This window comes from Vanessa cardui, chromosome 27, assembly GCF_905220365.1.
Source record: "Vanessa cardui chromosome 27, ilVanCard2.1, whole genome shotgun sequence".
Taxonomy (NCBI): domain Eukaryota; kingdom Metazoa; phylum Arthropoda; class Insecta; order Lepidoptera; family Nymphalidae; genus Vanessa; species Vanessa cardui.
The window spans coordinates 405,987-421,349 of record NC_061149.1 but is presented as its reverse complement, the minus strand read 5'-3'; the positions used below and the strand labels follow the sequence as shown (position 1 = coordinate 421,349).

At 36.3% G+C, this 15,363-nt stretch overlaps 2 protein-coding genes across 2 annotated transcripts; both read right to left on the bottom strand.

Annotated features, from left to right (window-relative positions):
* Window positions 1–6,410: 6,410 nt before the first annotated feature.
* LOC124540922 lies at window positions 6,411–7,793 on the bottom strand. The gene has a single exon (XM_047118698.1). It carries the CDS (start codon window positions 7,791–7,793, stop codon window positions 6,411–6,413), a length of 1,383 nt encoding a protein of 460 aa, XP_046974654.1.
* A 4,854-nt stretch (window positions 7,794–12,647) lies between these two features.
* On the bottom strand, window positions 12,648–14,250 carry LOC124541178. Its single transcript, XM_047119039.1, has one exon. The coding sequence runs from the start codon at window positions 14,056–14,058 to the stop codon at window positions 12,823–12,825; it is 1,236 nt and encodes a 411-aa protein (XP_046974995.1). The 5' UTR covers window positions 14,059–14,250; the 3' UTR covers window positions 12,648–12,822.
* Window positions 14,251–15,363: the final 1,113 nt, after the last annotated feature.

Genomic DNA, 15,363 nt, shown 5'->3' with positions numbered 1-15,363 from the left:
CACGGTTCTCTTAATGACATAATAAAAAGGGCTCTTGCCACCATCGACGTTCCTACTCTTACTGAGCCTCGTGGAATTAGTCGTGATGATGGTAAGAGACCTGATGGATTAACATTGGTTCCCTGGGAACGAGGTCGGGCCCTTGTGTGGGACGCTACATGTGTTGACACGTTGGCCCCATCTCATATCCGAGAAACAATGTTAAGAGCCGGTGCCGCTGCGGAAAAAGCTGAAGCCAAAAAAATAACTAAATATTCGTGTATTATATCTAATTACTTTTTTTGTTCCATTTGCTGTCGAAACGCTTGGCCCTTGGAGTAGTGGTGCAAAAAGCTTCATCAAAAGTATAACACCTCGCCTCATTGCCTCCACTGGTGACAGGAGGGCTGGTTCATTTTTTGCCCAGAGGATCGGAATTGCGATTCAACGGGGAAATGCTGCTAGCATTCTTGCCACCATTCCACGCGGTCAAGATTTATACAGTAACTAGTTTTAGTTCATATTTGTATATATATTTTTAGAACCAGAAGTAGGAAGTAGGTTAACCTCTAAAAACAATTATCTTTAATTTATAATAACAATCAATCAGGCAGGCAGTATTATGCGATGCCCACTTTACTTTACCTTTTGGCAGAGGCAGTATTACGCGATGCCCACGGTACAGATCCATCGAGCAGAGGCAGTTTACGCAGTACTCGTATTATGACATGATGAGATAACGTTTGGCATACTTTCAATCAGGTGGCTTACTAGAGACCTTCGCTTTATATTACTGCTTCACCTGTCAGACTTTCATGGTCCGCCATCGTTTGCATTACACATAGACTCATAGCTGAAAATAAAAACGATTGAACTCACCCTCGCATGATACGCAAATTTGAGTGGTCTTGCCACTTGCGCTATTTTAATTCATAGCGACCATCTGGAGAAACTTTCGTCGCCTGCTCGGCTCCTGCATATCTTACGCCAAGCTTCCCAAGAAGTGGAAATGTTGTCTCGTCTCGAATCAAACTTATTATCACGTTGCTTATTGCGGGTAATCGAGAACAAGGCGTCAGCAAATGTATAAGCTGATGAACGTAATTCGCTATAATTCTGACATGTGTTGGCCACGATACGCGGAGGCGTTTGCATGATAATCGTTGTGTTTTCCTCAATCGCATTTAGCCTAGCTATGTTTTCACTTATCGCCTTTTTCACCAAACTATCACGATCACTACCGCGGGAGCGATGATAACAAGAACGAAAACGATGTCGTATTAGACATAGCAAAATAGATTGGTGGTTATTTGTTACTATTGTAAGTGGGCACAGGCGGATCCCACTTCTGATTTTAGAACCAGAAGTAGGAAGTAGGTTAACCTCTAAAAACAATTAATTATCTTTAATTTATAATAACAATCAATCTACCACAAAAGAAAAACATTTAGTCTACAACACAAATAACCATCAATAATCACATTACACCGTAATAATTATAATTGCCATTCTCAATGTGTCAACTACGAATCTCCCGCCTTTTTTTTTTTTTAAACGGAGGTTGTGTGACTTGACGCTGATGTTGCTTGTTTATGCCAACAATATATATTTAAGCATTTAATGTTGTTAATTCTTATGTTAATAAAGATGTTTGTTAAGTGTGTATTATAAATAAAGATATATTAATTAGTAGCAACTCGCCCCGGCTTCGCACGGGTGCAATACTGATATTAAATATACAACAGATTTTGTTAATTTACATCACATTGCAAACTTTTAAAATTATCAGTGTTTCTTTACTATATTGGTCATGTATTATATACAAAAACACACAAACCTTCCCTCGAATCATAATATCTATTAAAAAAAACGCAACCAAATCCGTTGCGTAGTTTTAAAAATTTAAGCATATAAATGTACATAGGGACAAATATCATACATATGTAAAGGAGAAGTGCACAACATGACTGACTTATTGTCAAATCGCCCGAAATACGTTAACCTCAGTTTTCTTTATCTTTCCTACTTCCATTGAAATCGTTATTATTATCATCACATAGTATAAAACAAAGTCGCTCACCGCTGTCTGTCCCTATGTATGCTTAGATCTTTAAAATTAGGCAACGGATTTTGATGCGGTTTCATTTTAGTTGATAAAATGATTCGAGAGGAAGCATTTTGTATATAATATATGGAAAATATAGTGAAGAAACACTGATCATTTTAGAAGTTTCTAACGTGATGTCGTTAGTAAACAAATTCTGAATGAATTAAAATATTTTATCAATGCGCTGTTCATTTCTTCTATTCAAATAAGAGGTTGTTGATCGACGGTGACGCATCGACGCCGTAAAAAATGATAAATACGGCAACGGTGACCACTCAACGTTACATCATAATGAATCATCTAAAAATACTTAGTTTAACGTAACAATAATATAAAAATACTAGCGACCAGTCCCGACTTCGCACGGGTCCAATACTGATACTAAATATACTACAGAATTTGTTTAATGTCGTAAGACATCACATTACAAACTTCTAAAATTATCAGTTTCTTTGGTATATTATCCATGTTATTTATTATGTTATGTCCATTACATACAAAAACCTTCCTATCGAATCATTCTATCTATTAAGAAAAGCCGCATCAAAATCCGTTGCGCAATTTTAAAGATATATAGGGACAGACAGCGGTTGTTGACTTTGTTTTATACTGTGAATTATAAACACAAACTAAGCACATGAATATTCAGTAGTGCTTGCCTGGGTTTGAGCCCGTAATCATCGGTTAAGATGCACGCGTTCTAATCACTGGGCCATATCGTCTCTTTCACCTACTTTTTCTTCTCATTATTGGAACACGGTTCGCACTTTTTTATTCTCAGTTCCAATGTGTAAAAATTAAATTAAAAAATGTAATGCAATATAAGAGTATAAAGCATTCATTTGTAGTAAAAATATGTTACATTTTTTGCAGTTCGACGAAATAACACGAATATTTACAAAAAATTGTAAAACTATATTTCGATGGCAGGTGGAGTTACGATAAATAACTTTTATTTTACATATTCTATGCGATTTGCTGATACTATGCACTACCAAAGATTTATTAACATTAAGGCCTTAATATAAAATGATAATAATGTAATGTAAGACGACCTTCGACCCGCTGTTCCGACGACATTAGCAGGATCGCCGGTGGAAGCTGGATGAGGGACGCAGAGGACCGAGCAACGTGGCGCGCTCTGGGGGAGGCCTATATTCAGCAGCGGACAGAAGTGGGCTGATGATGATGATGATGATGATGATGATATAAAATATGATGATGATGTAAAGTAAAGTAAAGTAACAGCCTGTACATTTCCCACTGCTAAGATAAGGCCTCCTCTTCAATGCGGGTTGGTGGAATGCACCTGTCGCAGAATTTCGATAAAATTAGCATGCAGGTTTCCTCATGTTGTTTTCCTTCACCGCCGGGCTTGAGATGAATTATAAACACAAATTAAGCACATATATATAGTGGTGATTGCCTGGACTTGAACTGGAAATCACCAGTTAAGACGCACTGGGCCGCCTCAGCTCGCTGACATTAGGATACGATACAATTTATTTATCTGGATGTAAGTCATAGTTATAGTTGATACTATGACTTATAGTAGTACAGACCAATGAAATATCAAGGTGAAATCTGTTTATCAATCTTTATTCCTCCTGCCTTTGAAATCGGCTTCAAGCTCTCTGTAGTACGGAAGTGTGCCGAAACTTAAAATAGCAATTGATTCTGTTTTTTTTTTTCAATGTTTGCAAAGATTTTCATTAACGTCACATAAAGGTACTTTTTATACGGACACAAATTTGTTATAATGTATTTAATTTACTTCAATTGTTATCGACGCTTTCGAGTTGAAATTTTTGCAAGTGGAACAGTATTTTTCTTGGTTAATTTCTGTTAACAAGTCACATTGAGCTCAGGACTGAAAGAAATCATACTTTAGAAATGTTTATGTATCCAATATAATAGGCTATGTGAGTGAGTGTATTATGAGTTTAAAGATGCATATTTATTAATGAAAGTTGAAAATAATAATTAATATTTTCAAAAATCCATAAATAAAAGCGATTTTTTTAAAAGTTTGTCACGTGACACAAAACCGCTGCTGATTGGTCGGGTTTATGATGACGTCACTTGCTTGTTAACCTCGTTTGCCTACTGTATGTGGTTTATATTTACCGCAGATTACAATACAGAAAAGTGACGTCATCAACCACATTGCATCGCCATATTGTCCAATTAAAAATGGAATTTGATATTTTTTAGCAAATATGTTCTAGAAATTAAAAAAAACAACTTTTACTTAACCGTTGCTTAACCTCTATTAAATAATATAAAATGGATTTAAAAACCAGTCAAATTTTCTGTACCATGTTTACGTTTCGGCAGTTGAGCAGTCTCGCGGAGAAAACGTCCCTCACCCTTTTAACCCAGGGTGCATAAAACCCACCGTTTGTTCAAGACTGAAACCATCCATGAGGCGCCACGAAGGGCCTGTTAAACATTTCTCAGCTTACAACGCGTTTGGTGCGCCTAAGACGACGCTGTATTTAAGAGTTTTTACAACTCAGTACTTTAAATAACACATTGTTAAAGTAAATAGCTTTGGATTGTCTTTTTTTTCTTACATAAATGTACAATAGCAAAGCTAGTGTGTAAATGGATAACAATGATTAGTGGGAATATGAGATATACATAACCTTGGCACAAGGAACAAACAAATTAATTAGGTATAGTACGACACAGCTTAGATGTCGCATCGGCAAAATTCGTAAAACCGATCACATCCGAATTAAGTACGCTATACCAAATAATCAATATTTATTTCTTATGTCATTATGATCTTCATACATATTATAACGGTTTTACATAACAATAAAACCGATATTATGTGCCGAGAAGGAAAACATACAGCATTGCATGTGAAGAAGCAGTGTATACTTTGCCATTTAGTAACAGTCTTTTGAATATGTTATCTGTGGTCCAGCTACCCTAAATGACGGTAGTAGAAAATCCAGCTAGGACACGGTTAACCGTTGGCGCTTTGATCGTCATAGTCTTTACCAGGAAGGACTTCCTGCAATGCTGTATGTTTTCCTTCTCGGCACATAATATCGGTTTTATTGTTATGTAAAACCGTTATATTGATGTGCCTCCGGAAAACATACAGCATTGCATGTGAAGACGTGTTTGTTATCTGCTGGTGAAATATATATACATATATATACACACATACACACATATAAACACAACGCTATGATGAATAATAAAATGAGACAAATAAAAGTTTAACCTGGAGGTCAAATAATTTTATTTTAATGACATCATTGATTAATTAACAATTTTTAATCTTTATTAAACACGCATTTTAAATTGTATATGTCTTAATTATTATTTATTGATAACTTTTAATTTATATAAATTTATAATGATGTAAATGTATTGAAAAAGGAACTACAATCATTTTTAGATATTTCAATTACTTTACAATAATGATTAAAAAATGTAGAAGATGATTTCCAGTTACCCCGAGCTAAAATATCATCTAAGGGCTGATTATTTAACCACCCTAGTGAAGCTACAGCGGACCTACAACTCCCTGGAGTAGCTTCAATGCCACTTTCCTTAAGAACTGTACGAACCCAGTTGCTTATTACAGTGCGCGAAGCATTTTTAACTTTATTACAAATTGTAATGAAAAGGCTATCTAAGCCTTTAATATCCGATCTTCTCTGTTTAGTTTTCTCTATTAGGCACCTAACTAAACTAACAGGGCAGATTTTCTTATCAGGGTGTTTAGACAGTTTCTAAGCGGATTGACGAAAATCATGTCTGTCAGTTTTTGACCCAAATACAGGTATTAAATATATGTTTTCCCCGTTGTCAAGATAATTGTCTTTGGAAATTCGCAACAGCGTAAGGTCGTAGACTCTACGTCCAGTAGCTAGTAGCAACACTGTTGCTGTTCTACGAGATATTTCAAACAGCGATTCTTTAGGTGAATTAGCTGAAAGCCATTCCAAAACAATTCTAGGGTCCCAGGTAATTAACGGTCTAATTAATTTTGGTTTGACTACCCCAATTGCCTTAAGGGTATGTTTAATGATGAAGCTTGTAAATGCTTGTTGTTCTACAAAAGGGCCACAGAAAGTTAATATTGCTGATTTATGAACTAAAATAGTGTTATAAGATAAGTTTTCATTTAAGAAAAGATAAATTAGAAATTTTGCGATATCAGCCGGATTAGGTGCTTTTGGGTTGACTTGAGAACTGTTACACCACTTCAACCATCTCTGAATGGCAGGCAGGTATGTTGCTAAAGTAGACTGTCGCCAGCTGTTTTTTAGCAGCTCCTTCTCTTGGGTAGACCACTTCTTTATTTGGGAACCCCACCCCCAATTTTCCAAACTTTCAAGGTTAATAAATGTACTTGAGGTGGTGCTTGTAATGTTGTCATGTCTATCATCGTTTTCGATAGATTCTGTATTTCGTGTGGGTGATCCAACGCTCTGGCCTTCAGGTCTTGCAGCCAGAAAGCCTGGGGCCACTCCGGTGCTACTATCAAATAAGTCCCCGTCGCACGGTTCAAGTGTGCCAGAACTCTGGGCAATAGGCTCGGTGGGGGGAACACCCACGCTAGTTTGTGTTGCCAAGTTCTGCTGAAGGCATCTATATAGCTTGCCGATTGATCTCTGCAATCTATTGATACGTAGTTTGTTACTACAGCACTTCGACTGGAAGCGAAGAGATCTATTTCTGGTCGACCACATTTTCTGAAGACTTCTCCAGTTGCTTGGGGCAAGAGGTGCCATTCTGCAACTTCTTTCTTCCGTGACAATCGGTCTGCTATGGTGTTGTACCTTCCTGGTAAGTATTGTGCCGACAGAGTTATCTTGAACTGGTCTGTTAGAGTTAGAAGTTCGTATGTCAACCCTAGTAGTGTCAACGATCTCGTTCCGCCTTCTTTCCGAATGTATGCAATTAATGTTCGATTGTCCGATTGGATGAGTATGTGAGATTTGCATAGGGCTGCAGTGTTTGCTCTGATAGCTGCCATTACTGCATAGAGCTCTTTCCTGTTGCTGTGCCATCTTCGTTGTTGGGGAGACCAGGTTCCCCACATTAGATGGCCATTTAAGTGAGCACCCCAACCTAAATCGGAAGCGTCCGTCGTTAGGAAATGAGTAACCGGCTTCTTGTGAATTGCCGAAGAGTGAAGTGAGGCGCCGAGCCACCACCTCATCTCTTGATACACCATGTGGGGAACTAATTTTCTCTGCCGTGGTTGTTTCTTGTTGAAATACCGAAGCAAGATTTGTGCTTGTCGACAATGTAACCTTCCCCGAGGTATGACAAAACTGGCGAAATTGAGCTGACCCAGAAGGCTCTGCAATTCGCGAAGCGTGATCTGACCTCTTACTAACGATCGATGTATGTTTGCTTTGAGACTGTTTATCTTCATTTCCGGTAACGACATCCTGTTCTTTAAAGTTTCCCAACGGATGCCGAGGTATTCTAGGTCTTGTGTCGGAGTTAAGATCGACTTTTTGTAATTGACTATCCAGCCCAGATCTTCCAAGTGCCTCACGGCCTCCGAGGCCTGAAGACATAACTTGGATTGGTCTTGGTTGACCAAAAGGAAGTCGTCTAGGTAGACTAGTACACGACATCCCTTGGCACGCAAGGTCTCCGCGACCCAGCATGTTACTGAAGAGAAAAGATGTGGCGCCGAGGCCAGGCCAAAAGGCAAACATGTCATTTCGTACAAATGACCTAGGTAACTGATACGATGGAACGGGCAGTGTGTTTTTGCTGCCGCTACATGAAAGTATGCTTGAGAGATATCTAATTTTATCATCCAGTCCCCCGGTTGAAGAAAATCTGGCACTGCACTTTGAGAGATAAGGCGAAAACGCTTTATCTTTACGAATTTGTTTAATTCTCGTAAGTCGAAAATCGGTCTCATCGTTCCGTCGCTTTTCTTCCGGAGAAATAGCTTTGAGATAAAACTGGGGGTTAATTTTGTAACTGGTTGCATTATTTTTTGTTTTAAAAGGTCTTGCACTATTTGGGTCAAGGCCGGAGACGGTTTGGTTGCAAATCGGGTCATAACCCGTCTTGTTGGCATTATTAAAGGAGGTTTTTTGCAAAAAGGTATTCGAAAACCCGTGATTGCTGATATAATGAATTTGTTCGCGCCAAGTGCCTGCCACCGGTTTTTGAATGCCTATAGTCGCCCCCCCCCCTGAAGTGTGTCGGATAGTCATTTCTTCTTGTCTTTATTTCGAAAGGACGGGTTTTTGGGTTGTTTGTAGGCGTCAGTCTTTCCTTTGTATGTTTGTTTAGCGTTTGATTTTTTGTGTATCTTGATGATAATTCTGATCTTGTCTTTGTGGTCTAGGTTTGAATGTTGATGATGTAGATTCGTTGTACTTCCTTTTTGCCTGCGTCCTATTTTTGACCACCTGCTGAGGCGACAACCAGTAGTGGGGCCCTCCGAGGGATTGTACCAACGACATAAGTTGTGTTTTCTCGAATAGGAATTCCCCACTAGGGGGTATGCTTACAAGAGCTGCTTGAATATTTTTATCAGGAATTTCATTAATTAATCTTTTACGTCTAGTTTCTATGCATTCAGCTCGTTTACCGCACACAATTTGTAATGTTTGTTCAGATAATTTATAAGACGACGATGTAGTTCCGAAAATTTCGCTTATTTTACTGAAGAGATTATTAGGAGTTAGTTCTGCAGGAGTACTGTGAGACCGATTAACAATTTCTTGTAGGCCTGATTGTAATAATTGCCTTTGGGATAATAAAGCATTGGTAATTGCAGTCATAATTTCTTCTGTTGAGGCAAGAAAATCTTTGCCTCTATTTAAGCAACATATTTCGTCATTAATTTTTAAGTTACAAAAACCTGGGAATGCAAGCATGTCTGTTAATGCTTTTTTATATCGAATATGTTGCCACGTAGACGAATTGAAATGTTGTAATTCTATTAATTGTTTTAAACGTTGTTCATCGGCTGGTTTTAACACTTTTTTCTCATCGAAATTAGTTTTGCAAATACCTAAATCTAATGATTTTGGTGTACTAGTACAAGGATTGATCAAGAAATCGCCCTTACTCTGTTCAGGTTGCTCAAAGACGTCATTAGTTTTACCGGTTACATTTGTGTTTAAAGATAAAGCACATTGTTGTTGCATAATTAAATTAGTAAGGAAACTAACCTGTTCGTGTAACACGTCGATCCGTGAATCGACTGTTACCTGAGCATCACGTTTAGATTTCTTGCGCGGAGGTTCAGAGTCGCTGCTTGCCGCATCGCTGGAGCAGGAAGACTCATCCTCCCCGCGTCCTCGGTCCCTCTCGGTCGTCGGTGAGTCGGAGTCATTTGGCCGGTTTGCCTCGATGGCTTCATCCACCTCACTCGGCGCGTGATTCATTACAGTACACTGCACTTACTACCTTTACACTTATAACATTTACACGTTTCACGGTGCACTCTCGTTAAAAATCAAAAACACTGATAGGTATTGATTTAATATTAGTTCACTAACACTTCGGAAAATTATTTTTCGAAATATTCTACGGATTATTTAAGTACTTTCGAAATACGACCGCACTCGGCGAAAGTACACAACGCTATGACGATCAAAGCGCCCACGGTTAACCGTGTCCTAGCTGGATTTTCTACTACCGTCATTTAGGGTAGCTGTACCACAGATAACATATTCAAAAGATCGTTACTAAATGGCAAAGTATACACTGCTTCTTCACATGCAATGCTGTATGTTTTCCGGAGGCACATCAATCGTCAATTTGACACGTCAATTTACATTCATTTGCTGTCTCGGGTTGAACTGACGCGAGAAATTATAGCGACGAATAGCGTCGAATGGCGCGATAGGGAGCTATTTCTATTGGTTGTGTAAATCGGCGGTAATCGGTAGTAATAGGTTTTATTGAATTTGCCGATCTAAATTGTGTCGTAGTATATTCCTGTAGACTACACAGTCGGTAACGCTTTTATTGGACATTTGATTGACAAAAAATGCCGCAGAGTCTGATTATCAATAATTGCTTCTATGAATATCGAACTAGGGGCCTTCTAGGGGGCTTCGCACGAGTGTACATACTTAACATTAAAATTGCTCCATTTCAACTTATTTACCAAAAATCATAATAAATGATATACCTAAACCTTCCTTATAAATCCCTCTGTCTATTAGTGAAAGCCGCATCAAAATCTGTTCAGTAGTTTTAGAGTTTATCGCGAAAATACAGACAGACAGACGCGGCCGGGACTTTGTTTAATAATATTTAGACATAAAGGAATTTAATTTGATTTGATTTAATTATATAATGTCAAAAAGTTTTGAGCAAATATTTATGTTCAATATAATTATATATAGCGAATATTTATATATATTAGTGGTGCAAAAAGCTTCATCAAAAGTATAAAGCCTCGCCTCATTGCCTCCACTGGTGACAGGAGGGCTGGTTCGTTTGCCCAGAGGATCCGTATTGCGATTCAACGGAGAAATGCTGCTAGCATTCTTGCCACCATTGCACGCGCTCAAGATTTATACAGCAACTAGTTTTAGTCCATATTTGTATATATTTAAGCATTTAATGTTATTAATTCTTATATTAATCATTGTTCTAATAAAATCTTTAGCGAATACGTAATCAATATAATAGATTTTCAACACACATGAGATTCGATGACCAAATTTTGCAGAATAGCACTGCTGGTATATAAGTTATCATTGATAAAGTAGTAAAATTAAATAAAACTTAGTCTCTATCAAATTATTATCGTGTAAGACTTTATGTTTTAACAAATATCACGTTTGCTTTGTCTATGACTCATGATTATTTGTCTGTGGTCAAATCTTTTTCTTTTTAAGCTGTTCTTATAATAACAATTTTTAATTATAATATTAAAATTCACATAATAATTTCTCTTAAAAATGCTATTCAAATCTTAAATAAAATATTTGTATAATATTGGATATATTACAATAAAAAACAAAATCAAATTAAAAAATCATTTAATAAGAAAGTACAAAATAAATGCCGATAAACATACATTTTTACATCATTGGAATAAATCTTAAAAATTCCATTACATATTTACAAATCTATCATAATTACGTTTTATTTAGTTTTCACCAATATAAATTAATAATAGTTTAACGTTGTGCCACAATGGTATTTTTAGAAAAAGAGGTTTACCAACTTTAAACCTAATTTCCTAAAGAGTACAACATGGCGCTTTAGCCTTTTTACACTTACAACAATAATTATATATATTACAACCCAAAGATATATAATACAGAAAACATAGGTATGTACGATCGGGGTAAGAAAAACTTCGTCACCTTAAGATCTATTTTCGCGTGCTCAGTACGAGCGATAATCTGCTTTACCGATCGAGAATGACATATTGCGTCGTATTGATTCGATGTTTAGATTCAAAAGGTACTAAGAATTTAAGACTTGATTAAGGAATTAATTTGAAAACTGACTAAGGTTTTCTTACTCTGACTGCACATGACTGATTTCGTTAAAAGCGGCCGTTATCAATGAACTAGACCAACGTTAGACGCAGAACATTTAGACGATCTACAGATCGAGAGAGCCCTTCAAATACGTTTTTTTAAACACATCAAAATTACCATGACAATATAAGCGACTTTCATCAAACCGGGTTTAAATCCGCAATTTATGGTCAACATTCAAATAAAACCACTGAGCTATCTCAGGTTTCGGCTACATAATAGCGTAGGAATAATTGTCAATAATAATTCAGGAAACATTAAATATAGTTGGTAGGCGGCCATCTTTGCTTGCAATTAAAATGAATTGACTCACATAGTACGCGCGTACTTTGTTTCAATGCAAATCAACTATAAAACTGTCCTTTTATTGTGTCTTGCAATATAAATTAATATGAACACAGAAAAGTGTATTATTACTACATATTAATATTTAGTATAAAACTTCATAGAATATAAATCATAAGTATTTACAAAAAATAAAAACGAATATCGTTAATTCGCAGTAATAGTATTAGATAATTTTTATGAATTCAAGTTATGTTAACGAATTCATTTAAAAAAAATTACGTTTTTAAAATGCCAAATTAAGCAAGCGCAAATATTCGTCACTATTTACAAACTATGTCTCTAAGCCGTTTGCGGTTGGACCTTGGATAATTTTTACTTTTTTGTTCATTGATAACTGTCATTCGGCAATAATTAAAATGTCGGAATTATATCGTTAAACCACGATTGATCGAATACAGAAACTTTCGTGTAATATAGATAATTAATCAATATTCATTACTATAGAGAAAACATATTTACAATTAATTTAATCTAGAGAACAGTTCGCGTGATCGGATACGTATTAGACCAAATTATTTTTATATATCCGTTAATTTATATTTTTACAAATAAAGTATAACACTACTTTTTACTTTTATTAATATGTACAAGGCCTTAATTTACTTACATATCAAACTTTAAAATATGACATTGGGGTTTAATCAGTATAATCTATGTATATTAATTATAGTAGTAGTTTAATTTTTTTTTTATTTTGTTACTAGTTAAAGAACACATACGTAGGGAAAATATATGTAGCAAATATTTTATTGCTATTAATTTGTTTAATTCGAGTATTATAAAATAACGAACACTAGTATATCCGTGTTACGTAGAATTCCTTTATTAACAATAATTACATCAACTTTCGTTCAGTCTTTTCACGCTTAATTAATTATTCTGATTATTTTCACTAGAGTCATCTTTCTTATCTGCGCTTAGATCTCGCTGTTTCTTTTTGAAATTGAATATTTTATCTAAATTTAACGTGTTTTGATTGTACACCGTGACGTCAGATGCGTCCCCCCAGCTGACAGGCGTGACTCTGCTCGGCTCTTTTATTTCCTGCTTAAAATCCTGGACGCTGACGTCAACGATTCCCTCCGGAATTGGGTTGAGAACCGCCTCTGATTGCACGCTGGGAGTCCTGATGTCCGCGTTGGAGACACCTTCGGCACATCTGTTCAGGAAGTTCATCATTCTCTCCTTGTAAAACTCCGAGCTGGTTTCGGTGTTCTGTTTCATTTTGTTATTTTGATTTTTCAAATAAAACCCGTTGTCGTTTTGCGCGAAGAATATCTTCTTGATCTTCCTGCTCGGGTAGTTGTCGATTAGATCCGGTTTCGGTATTAGCTTGCTATTGCGCGGTAACTTCTTTGTGTTATTACCTTTAATTGTTGTCACGACGGAAACGCAGTTGCCGCGCCTCTCTTCGCCCTCTTTATAGTTATTCCTCATGCCTTTATACGATATCTTCACACTGAGTATCGACCAGAGCAGTTCCAAAAACGCCGCTATCAATATATTTATCGAGAGCACGCGTTTCGTAAACAATTTCGAGTCCTCGTATTTGATCTCCGTCGAATTCTTCGGTATGACGAAGTGAGATTCATTTCTGTCTATTATTTCCGTATGTTTTATTATCAAAATCTCCTTGAATGGTATTTTGTCTTTATAGAAATCCGATATATCCTCCTCGCTCGTAATTAGCCAGACAATGATCATAACAAAGGAAATCAAAGAGAAGATCGTGGATAATATTGACATAACAAATAGCCACGTTATGTTTCTGTCGATGTACCACCTAACGGATGCCAGAATCGATGTAATGCCGGCGGCGAGAGCGAATACTGTGAGCAAAATCGGCGCTAGAATGAGTATAAACGTATTATTGCTCGATCCTTCCGACGCATCCGTCGAATTCACCGTCCTTGTGTCGTTTTTTATTTGAACCTCGCCGTTCGGATTGACTAAAGCGAGGCATGCCAGGAGAAACGCTGTGGATGCCAGCGCGATGTGCACCCAGGCAAGCCCAGACACCGTGGACGCGGAGTATCTCCTCTCTGATGGATATAAATTCCTTGTGTCTGGTTTTGTTTTCACTTTAATTGTATATACGTCCTCCATTTTGTTATAACATATCTTTACAAATATCTAAGCACAGCACGTCACTCTACGATCACTGCATACCGTTAAAAATGTTTGAATTTGCGATAATACATTTGCATGTCAAGGTTTTTTCGAAGTTTAACGCTTTTTTTTTATTGTTTGGATAGAATTGTCAACCGCGAACGCGACTCGCGCGCATGTCATTTACCGGAGAACTGACGTGAAGTTGCCGTCAGTGATGCCAGTAGCAATTCTATTGGGGTAAATTTCCCACCTTATTTATTTATTACTCGTAAAAATTCTATTCTTTTTAAATTATTTTGTACTATAAATTTACATCGTAATCAGTAATTATAGTATAAAAATATTTACGTTATTGCCTATAATTTTCCAAAAGTACAATCTACATCTAGTCTATTCAAAAAAAAGAAAATTTTTTAAAGGTTTTCTTCTATTAAACTGTCCTATGAATTAATTTCTGTCGTTTACTCTAATTATTAATCCTTATCATATTTTCATCCCCAGTGTACTTTTCTTCATCTCCTATCTGCACGCTTTTACGTTGTTTTAAATATTTAGTATTGCTGATAGAAACAAGTGTAATTTCTTATTATTTTATCACGATTTTAAAATTGGTCTCTGTAGTCCTTAGTAATTATCCAAATTAAAAATCACTTACCTTAGGGAAATATATTGTATCTGGCAACATTTATTCTACCATACAACTGAATCAGATAAAATTTAAACTAAATTTAAGCCTTATCTCAACGGCATACAGGTTTTTTATTTACGTTTAAAAATAATAACTATTGCTTGCATTTTTTATACTTAATACGTTGTGATAAGTTCGATATTCGTATGTGTTCTAATAAAATATTATTAATTAATGTATTATAAGGATTTGCGCGTTCAAACTAGTTAAGCTATTGTTTTCATAGACTTAGTTAGCAATTATTTTTTCTTGAGAACGACAATTGATTACGTGAGGTTATTTGATATTTGTTTAATTGCCCAAAATGTTGTTTATTAATTTACTTGTTATGAAAAATCGAATTGACAGTTTTTTTAGGTTATACAATGGTACCTGCATGTAAGATTATTACGTTTTTCAAATTCAGTAGATCCCTGGTAACTCGACTAATGTTAAGCACTACCCAGTGTTGCTCTATCGAATTCGTCGGATTATAGAGTACTATAGTTCTCTAGAGCTGAGATGGCCCAGTGGTTATGACGCGTGCATCTTAACCGATGATTGCGGGTTCAACCCCAGGCAAGCACCACTATATGTATGTGCTTAATTTGTGTTTATAATTCATCTCTTGC

Excerpts from the sequence above, each read along its gene's own strand:
- LOC124540922 (XM_047118698.1), bottom strand. The coding sequence starts at position 7,793 with ATGACATGTTTGCCTTTTGGCCTGGCCTCGGCGCCACATCTTTTCTCT.
- LOC124541178 (XM_047119039.1), bottom strand. The coding sequence starts at position 14,058 with ATGGAGGACGTATATACAATTAAAGTGAAAACAAAACCAGACACAAGG.